General features: G+C 44.8%; 1 protein-coding gene across 5 annotated transcripts in view; it reads left to right on the forward strand.

The window, feature by feature from the left end:
• The window catches only part of SPECC1 (sperm antigen with calponin homology and coiled-coil domains 1), a 164,463-nt gene that overhangs the window by 83,495 nt on the left and 56,866 nt on the right, over window positions 1–24,102 (forward strand). For all 5 annotated transcript variants that reach the window (XM_039366939.1, XM_039366941.1, XM_039366942.1 and 2 more), the window contains 4 exons: window positions 9,665–11,169; window positions 14,918–15,125; window positions 17,779–17,852; window positions 21,211–21,392. In XM_039366939.1, the coding sequence (XP_039222873.1) occupies window positions 9,665–11,169; window positions 14,918–15,125; window positions 17,779–17,852; window positions 21,211–21,392 (1,969 nt within the window). The remainder of the gene's footprint in view (window positions 1–9,664; window positions 11,170–14,917; window positions 15,126–17,778; window positions 17,853–21,210; window positions 21,393–24,102) is intronic.

Here is a 24,102-nt window from a genome sequence, read left to right on the forward strand (position 1 = left end):
CCCCTGCACAAGTAGTCCTTTCCTTACGGACAGAGCTGCAGTGAGCAGAAGGCCCCTCTGGGATTTTATGTTTTATGAAATGGGGCAACCTCCCACTTAACAACTGTCTCGCCTAGCAGTTAAAATCTTTGGAAGAATTAACGCATGAAAATTTAACTTATTCATGGTTCCAATACAGACAAATAGTGGATAGATGGAAGATGGATTGTAAAATGGGCTGTCTTAGAGAAGATGAAGCTCTTTTAAAACAAGTAAGAGATCAAAGGCCAACCCATATTAAGAGAGTTTATGGGGTTTTAGTGGAATTGGACTCAGAACCTGAATTAGTTAAAGATTGTATGATTAAATGGGCACAGAATATTGGTGAAACGATTTCAATGGCTACCTGGGAACTTATTTGGATAAGAAATGTTAAATTCACACAAGCGCAAAATTTAAGAGAGAATTTTTATAAGATGTTTTATAGATGGCACCTTGATCCAAAGAAAATGTCTATTATGTACCCTAATCTGCAGCCGAAATGCTGGGTGGACATTTGGATGCTACTTATTATCATACTTGGTGGACGTGTAAGCATATAAAAGCTTTTTGGATTAAGATATGGTGGAATATCCAAAGAATTTTTAAACGGAGGGTAAAATTTACTCCGCAATTATTTTTGCTAGGTATTGTTACTGATTGTGATGCTAAGGAGGTTATATTGATGTTAAATTTGATTACAGCCGCTAGGCTGTTAATAGGGCACTATTGGAAGAAGGAATCCTTGCCTACTTTGCAAGAGTGGTTTCACAAAGTTTCGTATCTGGCAGAAATGGCAAAGATTTCGGCTTTTTTAAAGGAGCAATCTCAAGAGAAATTTTTTGCAGTATGGGAAAAATGGATAAATTTCATACAATATAATTTGGATATGGAAAAATACCATTTAGCTTTTTTATAACTTGTAATGATTGTTTTTTCCTTCTTTCTTTTTTCCTTTTTTCTTTACGTATTATTACTTATATATATATTTTTTATATATATGTTTTATTTTTCGTCTACTTTTTTCTTTTTTCTTTCTCTCTCTCTTTTCTTTTCCCTTTTTTTCTTTTTTTTTTCTTCTTTCTTTTTTAGTATATATTATTCATTTTAAAGCTTATATTATGCATATTATTATTATATATATTATTATATATATTATTATTATGACCTTTATTATTTTTATTAATTATCTTATAAATTGTAAACGTTATTTTTTAAAATTTGTTAAATAATCCTATATTCAGTTCTGGGAAGTCGGGGGGGGGGAGGGTGGGGTGGTTTGGGAGGGGGGGGGATGTTTATTTGTAAAATTTTTGAAAAATTTCAATAAAAAAAAAAAACCTGTCTCGCCTAGTGACAGAAATGTTGGGCTTAATTGTGGTCGTAAGTCAAGAATGACCTGTAAGTAAGCAAGCAAGCAAGTCAAATGCAGGGCCAGCAAGAAAGCTAGACAGCTGACTAGATGACTTCCCAGGTCCCTTCCAACATCATTATTATTATTATTATTATTATTATTATTATTATTATTATTATTATTATTATTATTATTATTATTATTATTATTATTATTATTTTGGATCATCGCACAGTCAGCCAGATGTTCAGACTGGATTTGGCATTTTGTCTACCTATCCAATCCTTACCCAGGACCTGGGATAGGCAGATGTGGATGTTTGATGGTATTACAGGTATCGTCGCAGGATGGAAGCAGTTCCTAATAAGGCCGCCTTTTGCAATTGACTAATGGCGAATTTGTCAATGCCAATTGTGTTCAAGTGGTGCTCCAATTGTTTTGGGATTGCACCCAAGGAGCCTATGACTATTGGTACTACCCTTGCTTGCTTTTGCCACAATATTTCTATTTCTATTTGTAGGTCTTTGTATTTTGTGATCTTCTCCAGTTCTTTCTCGTCTATTCTGCTGTCTCCAGGCACTGCCACGTCCACTATCCAGACTTTTTTGTCTTTCTTATCGACAATTGTTCAGTCTGGGGTGTTATGTTGCAGGTGCTTGTCTGTTTGAATTCTGAAGTCCCAGAGCAGTTTAATTTTATCATTTTCTATGACTTTCTCTATTTTATGATCCCACCAGTTTTTGCTTACAGTCAAATGATATTTTTTGCAGATCTTCCAATGCACCATTGTTGCTACTTTGTCATGCCGCAGCTTGTAGTCAGTCTGTGCAATCTTCTTGCAGCAGCTTACCAAGTGGTCCACTGTTTCTTCAGCTTCTTTGCATAGGCGGCACTTACTGTCTGTTGCTGTCTTCTCAATTTTGACTTTATATGCATTTGTTATTATTATTATTATTATTACTACTACTACTAGGGATCATCGCACAGTCAGCCAGATGTTCAGACTGGATTTGGCATTTTGTCTACCTATCGAGTCCTTACCCAGGACCTGGTATAGGCAGATGTGGATGTTTGATGGTATTACAGATCTCGTCGCAGGATGGAAGCAGTTCCTAGTAAGGCCGCCTTTTGCAATTGACTAATGGCGAATTTGTCAATGCCGATGAGGGTGTTCAAGTGGTGCTCCAGTTGTTTTGGGATTGCACCCAAGGCGCCTTTGACTACTGGTACTACCCTTGCTTGCTTTTGCCACAGTCTTTCTATTTTTGTTTGTAGGTCTTTGTATTTTGTGATCTTCTCCAGTTCTTTCTCGTCTTATTATTATTATTATCATCTCATCATCCCTGAGAAGCTAGCTTTCTACAAGCAGGGAGTCTCTTTCTGTCGCCCCATCGAGGGGTCTTTCCTAGTTTTAGGCACCTGACTCCCTTCTCCATCCCCATGTGAGGCTGCATTGGATGCCAGACGCAGCCCTTGAGCCCCTGTGCCTCTTCCTCTGACGGTGCAAACCGCGGTTATCTCCCTGGCCAGCTTCCTGCCCGCATTCCTGCTGGTCTCCCTCCGCTGCCTGGCCCAGAGCTGGGGGCAGAGCCTGTTTTAGCCTGAAGGTCCCACTGCCCGGGGCTGGGGCTGGTGAAAAAGCCCTCCGCAACCCCCTCCCCAGAAAGCATGGGGGGGAAGCTTTGGCCTCCTCCCTCTCTCCATGTCCAAGCAACAAGGACTCTCGCCCACTTGGCCGAGGATGGTCCACCAGGGCCCCCCTTCCTCCCTCCCTAGGTCTCCTCCCCTCCCCTCCTCTGACCACCCATCCCCTTTCCTTGCCTTTGGTTTTCCCCTCCCTTCCTCCCTCTTTTCCTTCCTTCCTTCCTCCCTCCCTCCCTCTTCTTTCTTTCTTTTCTTTTATTTCCCTCTCCTTCCTCCCTCCCTCCGTCCCTCTTCCTTCTTTTCTTTCTTTTCTTTCTCTTCCTCCCTCTCTTTCTTTCTTCTTTTTCTCCTTCCTTCTTCCTTCCTCTCTATCTTTCTTTCTTTCTTTCTCTCTCTCCTCTTTCCTTTCTTCCTTCCTCCCTCTTTCTTCCTCCCTCCCTCCTTTCTTTCTTTCTTTCTTTCTTTTTCTCCTTTCTTCCTCCTTCCTTCCTTCCTATCTTTCTTTTCTTTCTCTCTCTCCTTCCTTCCTCCCTCCCTCTTTCTTCCCTCCTTTCTTTGTTTCTTTCTTTCTCTTCATTGATTCGTTCATTCATTCATTCCTTTCTATCATTCGTCCTCTCCCCACCCCTCCCCTCCTCTCCCCACCTGTCCCCTACCTTCCTCCCTTCCTTCTTCCTTCCCTCTTTCTTTCTTTCTTTCTTTCTTTCTTTCTTTCTTTCTTTCTTTTCTCCTCCCTTCCCCTTCCTTCCTCCTTCCCTCCTTCCCCCTTCCTCTCTCTCTTTCTTTCTTTCTTTCTTTCTTTCTTTCTTTCTTTCTTTCTTTCTTTCTTCTCTCCCTTCCTCTCCCTTCCTTCCTTCCTTTCTTTTCTTTCTCTTCTTCCTTCCTTCCACTTTCTTTCTTTCTTTCTTTCTTTCTTTCCTCTTTATTCTTTCTTCTCTTTGTCTCTCCTCCTTCCTTCCTTCCCCCTTCCTCTTTTATCCTTCTTCCCTCCCTCCTTTTTTCTTTCTTTCTTTGTTTCTTGCTTGCTTTCTTGCTTTCTTTTCTTTCTCTCTCCTTTCTTCCTTCCTCTCTCCCTCTTCCTTCCTTCCTTCCTTCCTTCCTTCCTTCCTTTCTTTTGTTTCTCTCCTTCCTCCCTCTTTCTTTCTTTTCCTCCTTCCTTCCTCTTCCTTCCTTCCTATCATTCTTTCATTTCTTTCTCTCCTTCCTTCCTCCCTCCCTCCCTTCCTTTATTTCTATCATTCCAGTCCTCGACCTATAAGCAGAATTTGTGCTGCTAAGCAAGACACTTATTAAGCTTTGCTCCATTTTACAACTTCTCTTTTAAGCGAATCACCGCAGTTGTTATACTAGCAACACAACTGTGAATGAATCTGGCTTTCCTCTTGATTTGCTTGTCTGGAGGTCACCAAAAGGGATCACGTGAACCCCCCCTCTCCCGGGGACACTGCGACCGTCGTAAATACGAGTCAGTGGCCAAGCGTTCGAATTCTGACCAGGGGACCATGGGGGATGCTGCGATGGTCGTAAGGGTGGAAAAAGGGCTGTGCTAACTTTGAAGACCGCTGGTACATTAAGGGAAAACTCCAACAATGCAACAATTCTGGCTTAGCTCCATGCGCCTCTCAAGTTGGGTGGAAATTTGAAAAAAAAAAAAAAAAAACTTGGAAAACGAAAGGAAATTTGGGAAGGGTATTTCTACTTTCCTTGCTTTTCTGAGAGGCTTCTGGCTTGCCAGCCGCCTCCAAAAGCAGGAATTTGTTCCCCCTGGAGGCTGACAAAACGGGGAATAATTCTGCACCCACATTCGGCCTGCACACTGCTGCGAGGCCAGAGCATGCGGTGCAAGGCCAAGTGGTTGAGATATTATAATAATAATAATAATAATAATAATAATAATAATAATAATAATAATAATAATAAAGTTGGAAGGAGCCTTGGAGGTCATCTAGTCCAACCCCCCACTCAGGGAGGAAACCCTATCCCATCTCAGACAAATGGCTGTCCAGTCTCTTCTTAAAAACTTCCAGTGTTGGGGCACCCACAGCTTCGGGAGGCAGATTGTTAATAATAATAATAAAGTTGGAAGGGACCTTGGAGGTCATCTAATCCAGGGCTTTTCAACTAGTGGTTCGGGTACACCTGTGGTCCATTGGCCCCTGGCAGGGGGTACGCGACCATCCTAGAAAAGGGATAGCGGGGGAGGGGAATGGGCTGAACCGGTGGCAACACCACACAAGCCGGAGCGAGAGACGGCTGGAGCTGCAGGGCTGTTGGGGCTCAGCGGAAGCGCCAGGATCAGCACCAGGCTCCAGCTGGAGCTCGGCGCTGATCCTGGTGCTTCTGCTGAGCCCAGAAGAAGCGCCGATCAGCTGGAACGTTGCAGCCTCTCCAGGGTCTTGTGATTTACACTCAGATGCTTGGCAACCGATTCATATTTATGACGGTCGCAGTGTCCCAGGGTCATGTGAAGGGACCAAAACCTGCTGCAACCACCCAGCAGACGGGGGGGGAATAAAAACCAAACACCCCCCACCCCACCCCCGCTGCCAATCCTCAACAGAAATGCTCACAACAATGAAAACCTCGGACAGGAGGAAGAGCGCAGCCAGGCGGGCAGGCAGGTGTCTTGCTCAGCTGTGGCTTGGGGGGCACTTTTTTCAGGGCCATTGTAACTTCAAACAGTCACTAAGCAAACTGTTGTAAGTCGAGGACTACCTGTACTTTATCACTTTTTTCCTTTTTTTTTTTTGGTCATCAAGTTTTTGACACCTTGCTAGGCGACTGGTGGTCCTCGGATGTTGCCATATCCTAAAAGTGGTACAATGGGTGAAAAGGTTGCACATGGGGATCGCTTGACCCCGAGATACTACCGCCGACGCAAATACCTATCGGTTGACGAGCACCTGAATTTGGACTGTGGGGGTGCCGCAGCGGTCATAAGTGTGAGGAGTGCTCATAAGTCGCTTTTCCAGCTCTGTTGCAACTTCGAACGTTTGCTAAATGTTCATCAATGAAAGATACCCGTGTACCTGCAACTCTGCTGAACAGCCAGTTCCCACAGCAGCCGCTCGTCTCTCCCTTTTCCTCACCTTCTCATCCTTCCTCCTGTCTTTTCCTATGTTGGTTTCTTAGGACTGATCAGTTGTTCTTTGCAGCTTGTAATTAATCATGGTAACTCTGATTCCTGACCTATGATCTATCACTTTGTTGTTGTATGTAGGTAAGCTGAGAACTTAATGCACCGGAAACGGATTCTTTCTGTGTTTGATCTTATTTGGGCAATAAATAATTGTGTTCGGTTCTATTCTATTCTATTCTATTCTATTCTATTCTATGTTCTATTCTATTCTATTCTATGTTCTATTTTAATTCTACTTCTAATTCTACTTCTATTCTATTCTATATTCTATTCTGTTCTGTTCATTATTCTATTCTATTCCATATTTTCTATTCCGTTCTATGTTCCGTTCTATTCTATTCTATTCCTATTTTATTCATTATTCTATTCATTATTCTATTTTATTCTGTTCTGTTCCATTCTATTCTATTCTATTCTATTCTATTCTATTCTATTCTTGTTCTTATTCCATTCCATTCCATCTTCTATCCTATCCTATCCTACCCTATACATTTTCCTTATTCTATCCTATCCTATCCTATCCTATTCCTATTCCTATTCTATTCATTTTCTATTCTATTCTATTCTATTCTATTCTATTCTATTCTATTCTATTCCATTCTATTCTATGTTCTATTTTAATTCTATTTTAATTCTACTTCTACTTCTATTCTATTCTATATTCTATTCTGTTCTGTTCATTATTCTATTCTATTCCATATTTTCTATTCCGTTCTATGTTCCGTTCTATTCTATTCTATTCCTGTTTTATTCATTATTCTATTCTATTCTATTCATTATTCTATTCATTATTCTATTTTATTCTGTTCTGTTCCATTCCATTCCATTCCATTCCATTCCATTCCATTCTATTCTATTCTATTCGATTCTATTCTATTCTATTCTATTCTATTCTATTCTATTCTATTCTTGTTCTTATTCCATTCCATCTTCTATCCTATCCTATCCTATTCCTATCCTATCCTATTCTATTCTATTCTATTCTATCCTATTCTATTCTATCCTATCCTATCCTATTCTATTCTATTCTGTTCTGTTCTTATTCTATTCTATTCTATATTCTGAATTCTGTTCTATTCTGTTCTATTCATTTTCTATTCTATTCCACTTCATTCTTCTATTCTTCAGGCTTTCCTCCTAAAGAAACCCACAACAGGGTTGCCTCACCAAGCACTGCAAAATGCTCAATGCCAGCTGTCACATTATAACTGAGGAAGAGGGAAAAGTCACAAGGGGGGGGGGGTGTTCACCTCGCCTCCCTAACCGAGCCAGCTGCAGCTGTGCAATTCAGCCCGGACTCCCAGCGTGGGTGGCTGGCAAAACACCCAGAGGAGAATGCTTGCTCCTTGCTATCTCATCCCCTCTCTCTTTGCCCCCCCCCCACCCTCACCCCAAACAGTGCGCTCTTTGTCTTCGGCCTCGAAGCATCACAGAGTCCCTACTGTGGTTGCCTGGTGCAAGACCCCCTTTTTCCTCCCGTCTATACTGGTCACGTTTTGTGTGTGCGGTGTGAGGTGGGGGGGGGGGAAGCAGGGAGGGAAGAGATTGTCCTTTTGTTCAACCAGCTCATTCTCTCCCCCCCCCCCACGTCTCTGCGTTGTACAACAGCAGCAACACAGTGGAGTTTGAAGAGGGGTCTTCCAACTGGGGCCTTTGATGACCGGTGGACTTCGACTCCCAGAATTGCTCAGCCAGGCATGCTGGCTGAGGAATTCTGGGAGTTATAATAATAATAATGATAAAGTTGGAAGGGACCTCGGAGGTCATCTAGTCCAACCCCCTGCTCAGGCAGGAAACCCTATGCCATTTTGGACACATGGCTGTCCAGTCTCTTCTTAAAGACTTCCAGTGTTGGAGCCTTCACCGCTTCTGGAGGCAGGTGGTTCCCCCTGGTTAATTGTTCTCACTGTCAGGAAGTACTGGTGGACTTCAACTCCCAGAATTCCTCAGCCAGCCTGCTTTAAGAGGGGTGGACTTCAACTCCTTCCTTTCTTCCTTCCTTCTAGATCTAGAACGTGTACTAGAACAGTGGTTCTCAACCTTCCTAATGCTGCGACCCTTTAATACAGTTCCTCATGTTGTGGTGACCCCCAACCCTCCATCCAGCTGGCGGGGGGGGGGGTATCAAAAACTTGACCCCCCCCCCAAAAAAAGGAAAAAATGGGAAAGTACTAACTAGAAGCATCGTTCAGCCTCCAGATCTTTGGCGAGGGCTGCCAGAGTTTGCAATGAAGCGCCTGGTCAGAATGCACCTAATGTGATTAAAAGCATCAAAGGCCCCGTTGTTTGTGGCTATTTAGTTGAAACGCTGGGTTTTCCTTCTCCATTTCTTGCAGGGGTGTGCGTGAATTACCGCATCTGTTCAAGGCTTTGCTTGATATAACAATAACAACAACAATAACAATAGCTGAGAAGGGAGCAAGGATAGGATAGGATAAGATAGAATAGAATAGAGAAGAGAATTCAGAATAGAATTAGAATGGAATGGAATGGAATGGAATGTTAGAGTAGAATAGAATAGAATAGAATAGAATAGAATAGAATAGAATAGAATAGAATAGAATTATGAAAGAATAGAATAGAATAGAATTCAGAATAGAAGAGAACAGAATAGAATAGAATAGAATTAAAATACCGAATAGAATAGAATAGAATAGATGGAATGGAATGCAGGATAGAATAAAATAGAATGTAGGATAGGATAGGATAGGATAGAATAGGATAGAATGCAGAATAGACTAGAGTTAGAATTAGAATATAATAGAATTAATAGAATAGAATAGAATTAATAGAATAGTATAGAATAGGAGTTAGAATGAATGGAATGGAATAGAATAGAATAATAGAAGAGAATATGGAATGGAGAATAGAATAGAATTATAGAATAGAATAGAATAGAATAGAATAGAATAGAATAGAATAGAATAGAATAGAATAATAGAGAATATGGAATGGAGAATAGAATAGAATTATAGAATAGAATAGAATTAATAGAATAGAATAGAATAGAATAATAGAGAATATGGAATGGAGAATAGAATTAATAGAATAGAATAGAATTATAGAATAGAATAGAATTAATAGAATAGAATAAAATAGAATAGAATAATAGAGAATATGGAATGGAGAATAGAATTAATAGAATAGAATAGAATTATAGAATAGAATAGAATTAATAGAATAGAATAGAATAGAATAGAATAGAATAGAATAGAATAGAATAGAATAGAATAACACAGTTGGAAGGGACCTTGGAGGTCATCTAGTCCAACCCCCTCTCTCCAGCAGGAAACCCTATGTCCAATCTCCTCTTTAAAACTTCCAGTGTTGGCGCATTCACAACATCAGCAAGCTGCACATCCGGAACCTGAGTTTTCTCACCGTTGAATTGTATTTTGCTAGCCTCCTTAGCGATCAGTGCCGCCTGGCGCACACCCAGCGGGCAGGGAACTACGTCTCCCCGCTCTCCATCTCCACCCGTTCATCAGTGGTCGTCCTTTCTCTCCTAGGTCCACCCCCGTCCTCCAAGCGCACGGGCATCCCTGCGCCGCGGGAGCTGCCGAGCGCCGTCGGCCGAGAGAAGGCGGTCCTGAGGCCCAGGAAAGCTCAGCCCAGCCCCACGTCTTCCGGGGTGCCCACCCCCACCAAGCATTCCCGCCCCTCCCTCAAGCCCAAGAATGAGGCGGAGATCGGCGACAAGGCGGGCCTGGCGTCCCAGGTCAAGGGGCTGCTGGCCGAGGCCAAGACGAAAGACTCGGAGATCGCCCAACTCCGCCAGGAGCTGAAGAAACACCAAGACCTGTCTGGCTTGGTGGACCTGCCGGTGGATGGTCTTCCAGCCGAGGTGAAGTCCCTCATCCAGGCCCTCCAGGAGAAGAACAAGACCTTCCAGAGGGAACTTCTCAGCCTCGGCGAGGAGAACCGACTCTTGAAGGAGAAGCTGAGCCAACAGGGACATTCGCCGCTCTCAGACACCAGCAGCAGCTTGCCTACTCCGACGACGCAGGAGTCCAGTTTTGGCAGCCCGACTCAACCGTCCCTTGGCAGCCACCCTGCCGGCGGGAGTCCGTGCCTCAACGGGCCTCCGCTGCGCAACTCGGGCTCCTCCAGCAGCGACGTGACCAAAGCCTCCTTGTCTCCGGACGCGTCGGATTTCGAGCACATCGTGGACGTCCCGTCCAGGCCGCCGTCCACCGGCAGCAACGTCTTCAAGAGCTCCAGATGTTCCACCTCGGGGAGCTCGCCCAACACCGCCAGCGACCTCTCGGTGGCCTCGCTCACCGAGAGGATCCAGCGGATGGAGGAGAACCACCACTGCACGGCGGAGGAGCTGCAGGCCACGCTGCAGGAGCTCTCCGACCAGCAGCAGGTGGTCCAGGAGCTGACGGCGGAGAACGAGAAGCTGGCCGAAGAGAAGGCCATGCTGGAGAGCTCCTTCTGCCAGCACCGCGAGCGAGCCGAGCAGCTGAGCCAAGAGAACGAGAAGTTGAGCGCCCTTCTGCAGGATCGCCCGAAAACGGACGAGAGCAAAGGCAAGGTGCACGAGCTGGAGCTGAGGTGCGCCGAGCTGCAGGAGAAGGCCCAGTTTGAGCGCGAGAAGATGCTCAACATCCAGCAGCAGCTGACCAGCAGCTTGAGAGGCCTGGAGAGAGAACATCAGGACGCTCAAGGGGCGCTCAAGAGCCTGGGAGAGGAGGCCAAGCGGTTGGGCGGCCTCCTGGAGACCGAGCAGCAGAACAACGCCACCTTGGCGAGGACGCTGGAAGACTGCAAGGTCCACCTGGAAGGCTTGAAGATCGAGAGCCAGTCGCTGCGGTCCCAGCTGGACAGCGAGAAGCGGAAAGCGGCCGCCATGGACGCCATGGAGCAGGCAGCCGGCCGCTCGGATGCGCACGAGCTGCTGCGAGGGATCCGAGCCGAACGCGACCAGCTGGAACGATCCTGCATGGAGCTGAGGCAAGAGCTGTTGAAGGCTCAGAGCGAGGTGAAGACGCTGCAAGGGCAGCTGGCCAAGGTAAGGCGCGCGGCGGAGCCTCCAGGAGCAGCAGCAGTCTACCTGAAAAGGGCACGGCGGGAAGGGGCTGGTTCTTGTGGACTTCCGGGATGGCGGGAGCGTGAGTCTGCTCGTGTTGGACGTTTTGAGCTTGATCCCGTAGGGCGCTAGAGGTGATAATACGGGCAGTCCTCGACTTACAACCACAATTGATTCCCCAGATCTCCGTTGCTAAATGAGACAAGTCGTTAGGTGAGTTTTGCCCCATTTGACGACCTTTCTTGCCACGGTCGTTAAAGGTGAATCCTTGCAGTCGTTAAGCTAATCACACAGTCGTGAAGTGAATCTGGCTTTCCCCCCCCTTGACTTTGCTTGTCGGAAGGTCGCCGAAGGGGATCATGTGACCTCCTTGGGATATTGCGACCATCATAAATGTGGACCAGATGCCAAGCATCCAAATGTAAATCACATGAACAGCCGTCATTAAGTGTGAGAAAACGGTCATAAGTCTCTTATTTCAGTGACGTTGTGTCAGAGCATGCCCAGTCTTACTGCACTGAGATAACCCAGCAGTAAACAGTGGTTTGTATTAAATGTGGTTTATCTTACACTATCTACCACAGACACGTCAAACACAAGGCCCGGGGCCCGGATGCGGCCCGTGAAGTGGTTTCATGCAGCCCGCAAAGCCATCCTGGAAACAGTGAGGGAACGGCCCCCGCTGCCTTGGCCCTGGCCCAGGCCGGCCGGGAGCCAATGTACAATTTTGTGGTGGCCATCTATGCTGAAACGCATTCAGTCTTAGCTCCACAAGGCCGTCTGGAAACAGCGAGGAACCAGCCCCTGCTGTGTCGGCCCCACTCCCTGGGTGCATGCTGGGGAGGTATCACCCTTTGTGAGGAACGAAGAAATGGACCATGCCTTGGCGCTTGCCCCAGTCCCACCCCCTTCTGCCAAAGACCCTCAATCTGTCCCACTCCTGCCCAGGCCCCCACAGGCACCCTTGACGTGAATGATGTAGAGCTGGCCACGCCCACCCACTCTGGCCACACCCACCTGGCCCTCCGGAGGGCAACTGCAATGCTGATGCGGCCCTCAATGAAATTGAGTTTAACACCCCTGACATAGACCCTGCTGGCTTAAAGAGACACAGACCCTGCTGGCTCTTAAAGGGACACAGACCCTGCTGAGTCATTCCCAACATTACATCGTACATCTTACATCAGCAGGTTAGCTTTTAAATCATTACCTTGACATGTTGTAACTCAGCAAGCCGTTGTAAGTCGAGGACTATCTGTCCCTTCTAATTTGGTCCAAAGAATTGCCTTTCCAGGACGCTTACTCCACATTGATTCGAAAATCCAAGATAGTCCTGAATGAAGCTTCCCAAACTTTGTTTCTGTGGCCAGAAACCGAGATTGGATATCTTTCCCAGAAGTAACCAAAAGTTGCAAGCAGGAGAGGAAGCTGAGCGGGATTTGAACGAGACCGCAGGGAGGACGTTATGTTATGGCAGCCCTTCCGCAAGTTATCTCTTTACCTCCCAGAACACTCAGCAATGGCCACACTGCCTGAAGCATTCTGGGAATTGAAGTCCATGCTTCTGGAAGTTGTCCAGGTTACACAAAATGGGATCGACTGGGTTTCTATTCCACTTCCCTATTGCAATCTTGGCTGCTTTAAGAGGGGTGGACTTCCACTCCCAGAATTCCTCTCCCTGCATGCTTTAAGACGGGTGGACTTCCACTCCGAGAATTCCCCAGCCAGCCTGCTTTAGGAGGGGTGGACTTCCCTCCCAGAATCCCCCAGCCAGCCTGCTTTAAGAGGGGTGGGCTTCAACTCCCAGAATTCCTTTCCCTGCATGCTTTAAGATGGGTGGACTTCCATTTTCAGAATTCCCCAGTCAGGATGCTTTAAGAGGGGAGGACTTCCACGCCCAGAATCCCCCAGCCAGCCTGCTTTAAGAGGGGAGGACTTCCACTCCCAGAATCCCCCAGCCAGCCATGCTTTAAGAGGGGAGGAATTCCACTCCCAGAATCCCCCAGCCAGCCTGCTTTAAGAGGGGAGGACTTCCACTCCCAGAATCCCCCAGCCTAATTTGATGTTCCAACAGCCACTCCCCCTAATCACATGACCAAAATTTAGATATTTGGGTAGCCAGGCTGCATTTACCGGCCGCTGACAAGTCGCAAGCCTGCATTTTACGCTGGTTTGGCCCAAACCCAGCATTTTACTTCTGGTTTTCAGCAAAACCAGCCCTTAGCAAACCATGGGCCCATTTAATGACACCCTCCCCTCCCAAAAAAAGATAGTGAACTGACTGACCCGCTTTACAACTGTCGTGATTTACGACCGCGATGGGCAGCTTCCTTTACGGTCGTAACCCAAGTACGACCCATTAAAAACCTGCCTGATTGTGCATTGGAAGCTCCATCCCTAATTCTAGTACAGGGGACTGCAAACATGGCTGCTTTAAGACGGGTGGACTTCAACTCCCAGAATTCCCCAGCCAGCAAGGCTGGCTGGGGAATTCTGGGAGTTGAAGTCCACCCGTCTTAAAGCGGCCATGTTTGCAAACGTTTTGGCTGTTTCTGCCTGGCTCAGCTGGCCCTGCTCTCCCCTGCCCAGACCAGCCTAGACCAGCTTCCTTGGTGAGTTATTTTTGTCCTTTTCTGCCCAACCCAGTTGTGACGTTGTGCTGCCGCACTCGGTATGCGCATAAGTGCAGTCATTCACCCGGCAAATCTTGGACTTGTAACCCAATAAACCTTTGCTGTACTTGGAATTGGATAGGGAGTGGCCTCTAACCAGCAGGTATCTGGTTAGAGAGGGTGTGTTTGTGTGTAGCCGATCTCACAACTGGGTTTGACAGCTCTCTGAAAGAAGAATGACATTCTTAATCTCTGAGGCTTAGAATGGATTTTTCCTTTTGTGTCTGACCCAGGATATTTAGATCCCAGTTGTGCCTTGTTTTCCTTTTTTAAAAGTTTATCTATCTATCTATCTATCTATCTATCTATCTATCTATCTATCTATCTATCTATCTATCTATCCATCTTTCTCTCTGTTTCTCTCTATTTATCTATCCCTCCATCCATCATTCTCTATCTCTATCTGCCATCCATCCATTATCTATCTCTGTCATCTATCTATCTATCCCATTTAAGAACTGGCCCTTTGCCTAGGAAGTGTACAATAAAATATTAAAAGGCTAAAAAAACAGTGTATAAACTTGGAAAGCATTTTCATCCAAGGTACAGAGAAGATGTTAAGTCAGTCACACGGTCATTAAGCGAATCCGGTTTCCCCCATTGACTTTGCTTGTCAGAAGGTCACAAAAGGGGATCGTGTGACACCTCCCCCCCCCAGGATGCTGCAACCGTCATCAGTACATGCCAGTTGCCAACCCTCTGAATTCTGATCGGGTGACCCTGGGGAGGCTGCAAGGGTCGTAAGTGTGAAAAGGAGATGCAGGTTACTTTCTCCACGGCCGTGGCCGCTTCGAACGGTCACTGAACGAACGGTCGTAAGTCGAGGGCCGCCTGTCCCGGAATCGCCATCGCGACCAATGCAGCAGTCGGCAGGGCAAGCACCCGTCGCAACTGCCCACTTTTCCCAGCACCGTCGTAAAGTTTGAACGGTCGCTAAAAGAACACGGAGGGCCACGCCCTCGTCCTCCCCCCCACCCCCGCGCCCCTGGTGGGGAGACAGCCGAGGGCTCCGGGGCTCCCTCTCCCCCCCCCCCTTTTCACGCCGGCTTTGCCTGCAGGTGGAGCAGGAAGGGGCGCAGCTGCAGGCGAGGTGCGCCGGGCAGGCGGAGGAGCTGAGCCAGACGGGGCAGGAGCTGCAGGAGAGGCGCTCGGAGGGCGAGGCGGAGCTGAGGAGCCTGAAGGAGGCGCTCTTCCAGCTGGAGGACCAGGTGGAGCAGCAGCGGGTGGTCAGGCTGCACGACCAGCAGATCATCGGCCAGATGGAGGGTACGTGGGGAGCTGGGGGGGTGGCAGAGGAAGGATGGTCAGTTGTGGCTTGCCCCCTTCCTTCCTTCCTTCCTTCCTTCCTGGCTGGTGTGTCATCACTACAGCCCTGCGAGGTAGGATGGGAGAAAGAGGGCAGGCGGGTCAAGCTCTGCCTTTGGGACTCTGTGCAAGCTTTCTTTCTTTCTTTCTTTCTTTCTTTCTTTCTTTCTTTCTTTCTTTCTTTCTTTCTCCCTTCCTCTTTTTCTCTTTCTTGCTTTCTATCTTTCTCTCCCTTCCTCTTTCTTTCTTTCTTTCTTTCTTATTTTCTTTCTTTCTTTCTGTCTTTCTTATTTCTTTTTCTCTCTCCCTCCCTCTCTCTCTTTCTTTTCTTCCTCCCTCTCTTCCTCTCTTTTTTCTTTCTTTCTCTTTCTGTCCCTTTCTTGCTTGCTTGCTTTCTCCCTTCCTCTCTTTCTTTCTTTCGTTCTTTCTCTTCCTCCCTCCTTCCCTCTTTCTTTCTTTCTTTCTTTCTTTCTTATTTTCTTTCTCTTTCTGTCCCTTGCTTGCTTGCTTGCTTTCTCCCTTCCTTTCTTTCTTTCTTTCTTTCTTTCTTTCTTTCTTTCTTTCTCTTCCTCCCTCCTTCCCTCTCTTTCTTTCTTTCTTTCTTTCTTTCTTTCTTATTTTCTTTCTCTTTCTGTCTTTCTTTTCTTTCTTTTTCTCTCACCGTCCCTCTCTTTCTTTCTTTCTTTCTTTCTTTCTTTCTTTCTTTCTTTCTCTCTCTCTCTCTCTCTCTCTCTCTCTCTCTCTTTTTCTCCTTTTCACCCTCTCTCACTTTTTCTCCCTCCTGCTCACCTCCTTCCTCTTTCCCCTTTTCAGTTGTGATGTTTGTAAAGTCATCATATGCCCTCCCATTTTATAAATCTTTTTGAGGTGGTCATCAAATGAATCACTATCGTTATTAAATGATTATGGTAGTGATATCATTATCACCACTGTCATTAAGCAAAGTCATGATTTGCAGTTTTGCCAAAAACCAGAAGTAACCGTAGTGTTCAAAAAAAACCCCTTTAAATTATGGTAACATCTATTCAAAGTTGTCTGTTTAGGACAGACCCTCAAAAGCTACTCACTCACAACCTGGATTCAAAGTTATGACAGTCCCCCTCTTTTTTGCAGTCATGTGACTGCATTCCAGGTGCTCAATAAGCAGGTTGCATTTATGCCTGTTTGCAGGGTCCCGCAGTTAGACCAATTAACCAGTGGAACTCCTTGCCTCCAGAAGTGGTGAATGCTCCAACACTGGAAGTTTTTAAGAAGAGACTGGACAACCATTTGTCTGAAATGGTACAGGGTTTCCTACCTGAGCAGGGGGTTGGACTAGATGACCTCCAAGGTCCCTTCCAACTTTATTATTGTTATTGTTATTCACAAGGCCACGACTTATGGAAATTTTCCAATTTCCAGTGGAAAAAAACCACTGCAAACAATAGCTTTGCTTAATGACCGCTGCAAAAAAGTCATAAAATTGGGTGCCATCCGGTGGAGATCCGCTTAAGGACCACCACTACTTACAACTTTATTCTAGATCAGACCTCAGCTCTCTTGATGAGACAAGATCGCCACCTGCTGGACCATATTGGGCATGTTCATGATGGAGCGTAAAATTATTTATTTTACAGGATCCCAAATGTCCGTTTTGGATATTGTGGATCCTGCCAAAGAAATACATTTTATTTTGCCAAGTAAATACATTTTATTTTGCCAAATAAATACATTTTATTTTGCCAAATAAATACATTTTATATTGCCAAATAAATACATTTTATTTTGCCAAATAAATACATTTAAATTTTGCCAAATAAATACATTTCATTTTTACCAAATAAATACATTTTATTTTTTGCCTAATAAATACATTTTATTTTGCCAAATAAATACAATATGTTTTGCCCAATAAATACATTTATTTTGTAAAAAATACATTTTATTTTGTAAAATAAATACATTTCATTTTTGCCAAATCAATACATTTTATTTTGCAAAATAAATATTGTTTTGGTCGAGAGCAGATTGTTCCTCCACAAAAGGGCATCAGATTCTAACAGAGTTGGAAGGGACCTTGGAGGTCTTCTAGTCCAACCCCCTGCTTAAGCAGGAGATCCTATAGCATTTCAGACAAATGACTGTCCAGTCACTTCTTAAAAACCTCCAGTGTTGGAGCATTCACAACTTCTGGAGGCAGGTTGTTCCACTGGTTAACTGTTCTGACTGTCAGGAAGTTTCTCCTTAGTTCCAGGTTGCTTCTCTCCTTGATCAGTTTCCATCCGTTGCTACTTGTCCTGCCTTCGGGGGCTTTGGAGAATAGCTTGACTCCCTCTTCTTTGGGGCAGCCCCTGAGATACTGGAACACTGCTATCATGTCCCCCCTCGTCCTTCTCTTCATTAAACTAGACATACCCAATTCCAGCAGCTGTTCTATCTTGAGGGAGGATGGATGTTCTGCCAACCCCTGCCTGCCTTAGGAAGCAGAGATAGATTTAGATAAATTATGCCTCCACTTTCTTTATTCATTGGGTGTATGTGTGTGTGTGTGTGTCTGGGAGGGGGAGATGGCCTTTTGCGGTTGGGCCACCGTCCCCTTCGGCCACCTTGTTCTCAAAATGCCTTTTCTTCCCAGACAACCTGCTCAAATTGGAAGACCAGAAGCTGGATCTGGAGAGGCAACTGAAGATGCTGAATAAACGAATTAAGGTGAAGTTCCGATGGAAGAGAATATCTGTAGCTCAGGGTTAAGCGGTTGGGGGTCCCTGGTGCTCTCTGAGCTGGGTGGGTTCCTGGCAGACATTTCATCATCAGAGCTAGAATGGAGTGTGGTTTGTGGAAAGGGAGGGAGGGAGGAGGAAGAGGAGGAGGAGGAGACTGTAGGGGTCGTTGGTGCTCTCTGAGCTTTTCCTGCAGACATTTCATGACCCTACTAGATAGCATCATCAGTGCTAGAAAGGAACGAGGTTTGCAGAGCAGAGGAGGAGGACTGTGGGGTCCCTGGTGCTCTCTGAGCTGGGTGGTTTTCCTGCAGACATTTTCATGACCCAACTAGGGAACATCATCAGTGCTAGGAGGGAATAGGCTTTGTGCTCTGTTTATCCTACGTTGCCCTATCAGTGTTGTGTGGGAGTGCTGTTTTCTTCTTAGGTCCTTGAGTAGGCTGTTGTTTAATGGAGCCACTTTATATAAAAAGAGAGTAAAGATTCCTCCCTTGTAGCACTGATGATGTTACCTAGTTGGGTCATGAAATGTCTGCAAGAAAACCACCCAGCTCAGAGAGCACCAGGGACCCCCACAGTCGTCGTCTTCCTCCTCCTCCTCCTCCCCCTCCTCCTCCTCCTCCTCCTTCTGCTTTCCTCAAATTCCACTCCCTTGCAGCACTGATGAAGTTACCTAGTTGGGTCATGAAATGTCTGCAAGAAAGCCACCAAACTCAGAGAGCACCAAGGATCCCACAGTCCTCCTCCTCCTCCTCTTCTTCTTCTCTCTTCCTCCTCCTCCTCCTCCTCCTCCTCCTCCTCCTCCTCCTCCTCCTTCTGCTTTCCTCCAATTCCACTCCCTTCTAGCACTGATGAAGTTACCTAGTTGGGTAATCAAACGTCTGCAAGAAAGCCACCCAACTCAGAGACCACCCAGGTGAGGTTCTCTGTTGCTGAATCAGCTGCAGCAGCAGCTTGTTGGGGAGATTATCCCACTTGATCAAAGATCTTCAGACGGGGGAAAGCTCCCACCCCAATCCCTGCAGATGCCTCAGGCAAATACCAGCTGCACCCACCACCCTGACCATTTTCTGACCCCTCTTCCCTCACCCCGGCTGCTCTTGTGGGCGGGAGGCAGCCACGTCTGGAAGTCAAAGCCACGCGATTAAATCAGGAAAGAAACAGGAAACCGTTAGCGTGCCAAATAAAATCAAAAGCTTATCAAACTGGCTGCAGTCTGGTCTTTTCAGACAGTTGGGGAGGACCAGAGATTCCTGCGCACTCATTTACTTAAAACCTTTTGTGTGGCTGCCCGACTCGACTGTAACTTTCTGGGCGAAATTGCTGTAAAACCCAACGGAGCCTTAGAGAAAGAATGCAAAAGCAGAACACATCAGCTAAACTCCTGGCAATAAAAACAGGAATAATAATAACAACAAGAACAACAATAATAATAATACACTGCACTGAAGTAAAAAAAAAATGGCATCCACAGGAGGAAAAAATCTAAGACGTAATTAGAATATTTTTAACCTGGGATCTAAGCCCAATATTTCCCAAAGTAGACAATTTTAATTCTGGGAGAAGTCCATGCAATCTTCAGATTGCCAAGTTTGAGAAGCGTTGTTCTCGATAGAAACAGAGAACGCCGACGGCGGAAAGTTCTTTTTTTTTAATTAATGTAATTAATTAATCCTTTTAATGTAATAAATTAATTCTTTTAATCCATTGAATTAATTCTTTTTCATCCATTGAATTAATTCTTTTTCATCCATTTATTTTTAAGTTATTATTTTAATTATTTTAATTAATTAATTTAATTTAATTAATTCTTTTTCATCCATTTAATTCTTTTTAATTAATTTACTTTTAAATTATTTTAATTCTTTTTAATTAATTCTTTTTAATTGCTTTATTTAATTAATTCTTTTTATTGATTTATTTAAATTCTTTTTTATTGATTTATTTAATTAATTCTTTTTAATTGCTTTATTTAATTAATTTATTTTTAATTCTTTTTAATTAATTAATTTAATTCTTTTTAATTAATTTATTTTTAAATTATGATTTTAATTATTTTAACTAATTCTTTTTAATTTATTTAATTAATTCTTTTAAATTAATTTAATTCTTTTTAATTGAGTTATTTAATTAATTCTTCTAAATTGATCTATTTTTAATTAATTCTTTTTAATTAATTAATTTAATTCTTTTTAATTAATTTAATTTATTTATTTTTAAATTATTACTTTTAGATTATGGGTGGTCCTCAGCTGAGCCCAAAATTTATGTTGCTAAGTGTGAGAAATTGGTTCAGTGAGGGAGTTTTGCCCCATTTTACGACTTTTCTCGCCACGGCTCTTAAATGAATCACTGTTGAATTAGTGCGACCGTCGTTAAGTGAATCTGGCTTCTCCCCATTGCCTTTGCGTGCCAGAAGGTCATGAAATGGGATCACAGGACCCCGGGGACAGTGTGACCGTCATCACTTTGAACCAGTTCTCAAGTATCCAAATACAAATCATGTGGATGCTGCAACAGTCGTTAAATGTGAAAAATGGTCCTAAGTCACTTTTTCCAATGCTGCTGTAACTTTGAACAGTCACTAAATGGACCGTTTAGTTGAGAACTACCTATATTTTTAGTTTAGTTTAGTTTAGTTTTAATTTTTGTCCGACTGTGGACATGTGCTTATACCAAGAGTGTTTAAACTCAAGTGACCGATGGATGGATTTAATTCCCAGAATTCTTAGCACTAGCATACTGGCTAGGGAATTCTGGGAGTTGTCCAGATAGTCCTTGACTTACAGCTGTTCATTTAGTGACCGTTCGGAGTTACAACGGCACTGAGAAAAGTGATTTATGATCAGAAACAGAATACAGCTGGAAGGGACCTTGGAGGTCCTCTAGTCCAGCCCCCTGCTCAAGCAGGAGACTCTAGACCATTTCAATCAATCAATCAATCAATCAATCAATATACAGCTGGAAGGGACCTTGGAGGTCTTCTAGTCCAGCCCCCTGCTCAAGCGCGAGACCATTCCAGACATGTTTCACAATGACAACCATTGCAGCATCCCCCTGGTCAGTCACATGACCTTCCAACAAGCCAAGTCAATGGGGGGGGAGGCCCGATTCGCTTTAACGACCCTGTGACTCACTTAACAGCGGTTGTGACTCACTTAACCACGGGGGCCGGAAAGCTCATCCAGCGGGGCCAAACTCACATCTCAAGCGTCTCGCTTAGCCACGGAGATTTTGGGGCGCCGTTGCGGTCATAAGCCGAGGACTTCCTGCGTCCGATTGGTCATTTTTGTCCCGCAAAGGCTAGCCAGTCCTTACCCTCCCTCCCTCCCTCTGCCCCGCAGGAGGACACGGAGGAGTGGCGCCGCTTCCAGGCCGACCTGCAGACCGCCGTGGTGGTGGCCAACGACATCAAATGCGAGGTGCAGCAGGAGTTGCGGGCCGTCAAACGGCGCCTCCTGGAGGAGGAGGAGAAGACTGCACGGTTGCAGAAGGAGCTGGAGGAAGTGCAAGGAGGAAGCAGCCGGTGAGGGGCTGGGGGGGCAGTGGCAGCGGCGGGGAGGGGTCCTAACCTCCCCCCTCCCCGGCAGCCTGGCTTGGGGGGGGGAGGGGTACCTTTCTCTCTCCCCAGCCTTGGGACCCACTCTGCATCGCTCTCTCTCGCAGGCTTTGGCGAAAGGCACTGTGGCATTTGTGTGTGCAAAAAAGCGTCCTTGTTACACAACTGTTTGTACTGTACTGGACAGTGGGCAGGAACGTGGTGGGTGGGTGGGTTGGTTGATTATTTATTTTTTTCTTTCTCTTTTTCTTTTTTCTTTTTATTCATTTATTCTTTTGTTTATTTGCTGATTCTTTTATTCATTCATTCATTCTTTATTTTTTCTTTCTTTTATTTAGCCATTTTTATTCATTTATTCCTTTATTTATTTACTTATTCATTCATTATTTTTTTCATTCTTTTATTTAGTCATTTATTCCTTTATTTATTCACTTATTCAGTCTTTTATTCATTCATTATTTATTTTTTCTTTATTTTTTCTTTCTCTTTTATTTATTCATTTATTCTTTTATTTATTTAATTCACTTATTCATTCTTTTATTTGTTCCTTTATTTTTTCTTTCTTCTATTTAGTCATTTCTTTATTCATTTATTCTTTTATTTATTCATTTTATTCATTCATTATTTTTTCTTTTTTTCTTTCTTTTATTTATTGATTTATTTATTCTTTTATTTACTTATTCATTTATTCATTCTTTTATTTGTTCATTATTTATTTTTTCTTTCTTTCTTTTATTTAGTCATTTCTTTATTTATTCCTTTATTTATTTACTTATTCATTCATTCATTCTTTTCTTCATTCATTATTTTTTCTTTATTTTTTTCTTTTCTTTATTCATTTATTCTTTATTTGTTTACTTTTATTATTTATTTATTTATTCTTTCTTTTTTCTTTTTAGTCGTTTATTCTTTTATTTATTCATTCATTCATTACTTACTGATTTTCTTTCATTTAGTCATTTATTCTTTTATTTATTTAATTATTCGTTTATTCATTCTTTTATTCATTCATTCTTTCTTTTATTTTTTTCACTTATTCACTTATTTATCTGTCTATTTGTAAAATTTATTAACCAACCATCTTGTCACACAGGAACTCTGGGTGGTTCCTTCTTTTCTGTACTGATCAGAGTGCACCCGGAATGTGGTGTCGGGTTTTATAAAAATCAGAATAACAAGAGTTGGAAGGGATCTTGGAGGTCATCTAGTCCAACCCCGTGCTCAGGCAGGAAACCCTAAACCAGTGATGGTGAACCTTTTAGAGACCGAGTGCCCAAACTGCAACCCAAAACCCACTTATGCATCATCGGGTGCTGGGTGGATGTGGCCCATTGGGTGGGCGTGGCCCATTGGGTGGGCGTGGCTGCGGTGATAACGGCAGATTGGGTGGGACTAAAAAGTTCAATCAATCAATTCCAACTTGGCGAGATCTTTTTTTTTCCCATGAGAAGTTGAAATTGACTGAACTTTTTTTTTTTTTTGCACACGGCGGCAGAGGCCTAAAGCGAAAAGGTTTTATAAAACCCAGCTGAAGGCCTAGGACTGGGGCGACGGCGCGCGTGCCCACAGTCTGGCACCTGTGCCGTAGGTTCACCGGCACTGCCCTACAACTTCTGGAGACAGGTTGTTCCACTGGTTATTTGTTCTGACTGTCAGGAAGTTTCTCCTGAGTTCCAGGTTGCTTCTCTCCTTGATTAGTTTCCATCCGTTGCTTCTTGTCCTGCCTTCAGGCGCTTTGGAGAATAGCTTGACTCCCTCTACTTTGGGGCAGCCCCTGAGATACTGGAACCGACGAAGGGGTGTGCTCCAGAGAGGAAGCAAATGATGGGGACATTCGAAGAGAAAGTTACGAGAAGTTTTTGGAGCTGGGGGGGGGGTCTTAGGTTGGAGAAGACGACATGGCCGCGGCCTCCAAGTTGTAGAGGGCCTTTGTAGAAGATGGAGCAGATGTACTGAGATTGTTCTAGAAGACAAGAAAGGACTCAAACCACAAGGAAGATGGCTGGCTGGTTGTGGGTGGATGGGTGGATGGACGGAGAGAGAGATGGAGGGAGGGAGGGACAGACGGATGGATGGAGGGACAGACAGAGGGAGGGATGGATGGAGAGGGAGGGATGGAGGGACAGACAGATGGAGGGATGGATGGAGAGAGGGATGGAGGGACAGACAGACGGAGGGATGGAGAGTGGAGGGACAGAGGGAGGGAGGGAGGGAGGGACAGAGATGGAGGGATGTATGGTGGGATGGAGAGAGGGAGGGATGGAGAGACAGACATGGAGGGATGGAGGGACAGACAGACGGAGGGATGGAGAGTGGAGGGACAGGGATGGATGGAGAGAGATGGATAGAGGGACAGAGAGATGGAGGGATGGATGGTGGGATGGAGAGAAGGAGGGATGGAGGGACAGACATGGAGGGATGGAGGGACAGACATGGAGGGATGGAGGGACAGACAGGTGGAGGGATGGAGAGTGAAGGGACAGAAGGAGGGATGGAGAGAGATGGAAGGATGGATGGATGGACAGAGATGGAGGGATGGATGGTGGGATGGAGAGAAGGAGGGATGGACAGACAGACGGAGGGATGGAGAGTGGAGGGACAGAGGGAGGGAGGGAGAGAGAGGGAGGGATGGATGGATGGTGGCATGGAGAGAGGGAGGGATGGAGGGACAGACATG

The sequence above is a fragment of the Crotalus tigris genome, unplaced genomic scaffold (genome assembly GCF_016545835.1).
Source record: "Crotalus tigris isolate CLP2741 ecotype Arizona unplaced genomic scaffold, ASM1654583v1 scf7180000020497.760770, whole genome shotgun sequence".
Lineage (NCBI taxonomy): Eukaryota > Metazoa > Chordata > Lepidosauria > Squamata > Viperidae > Crotalus > Crotalus tigris.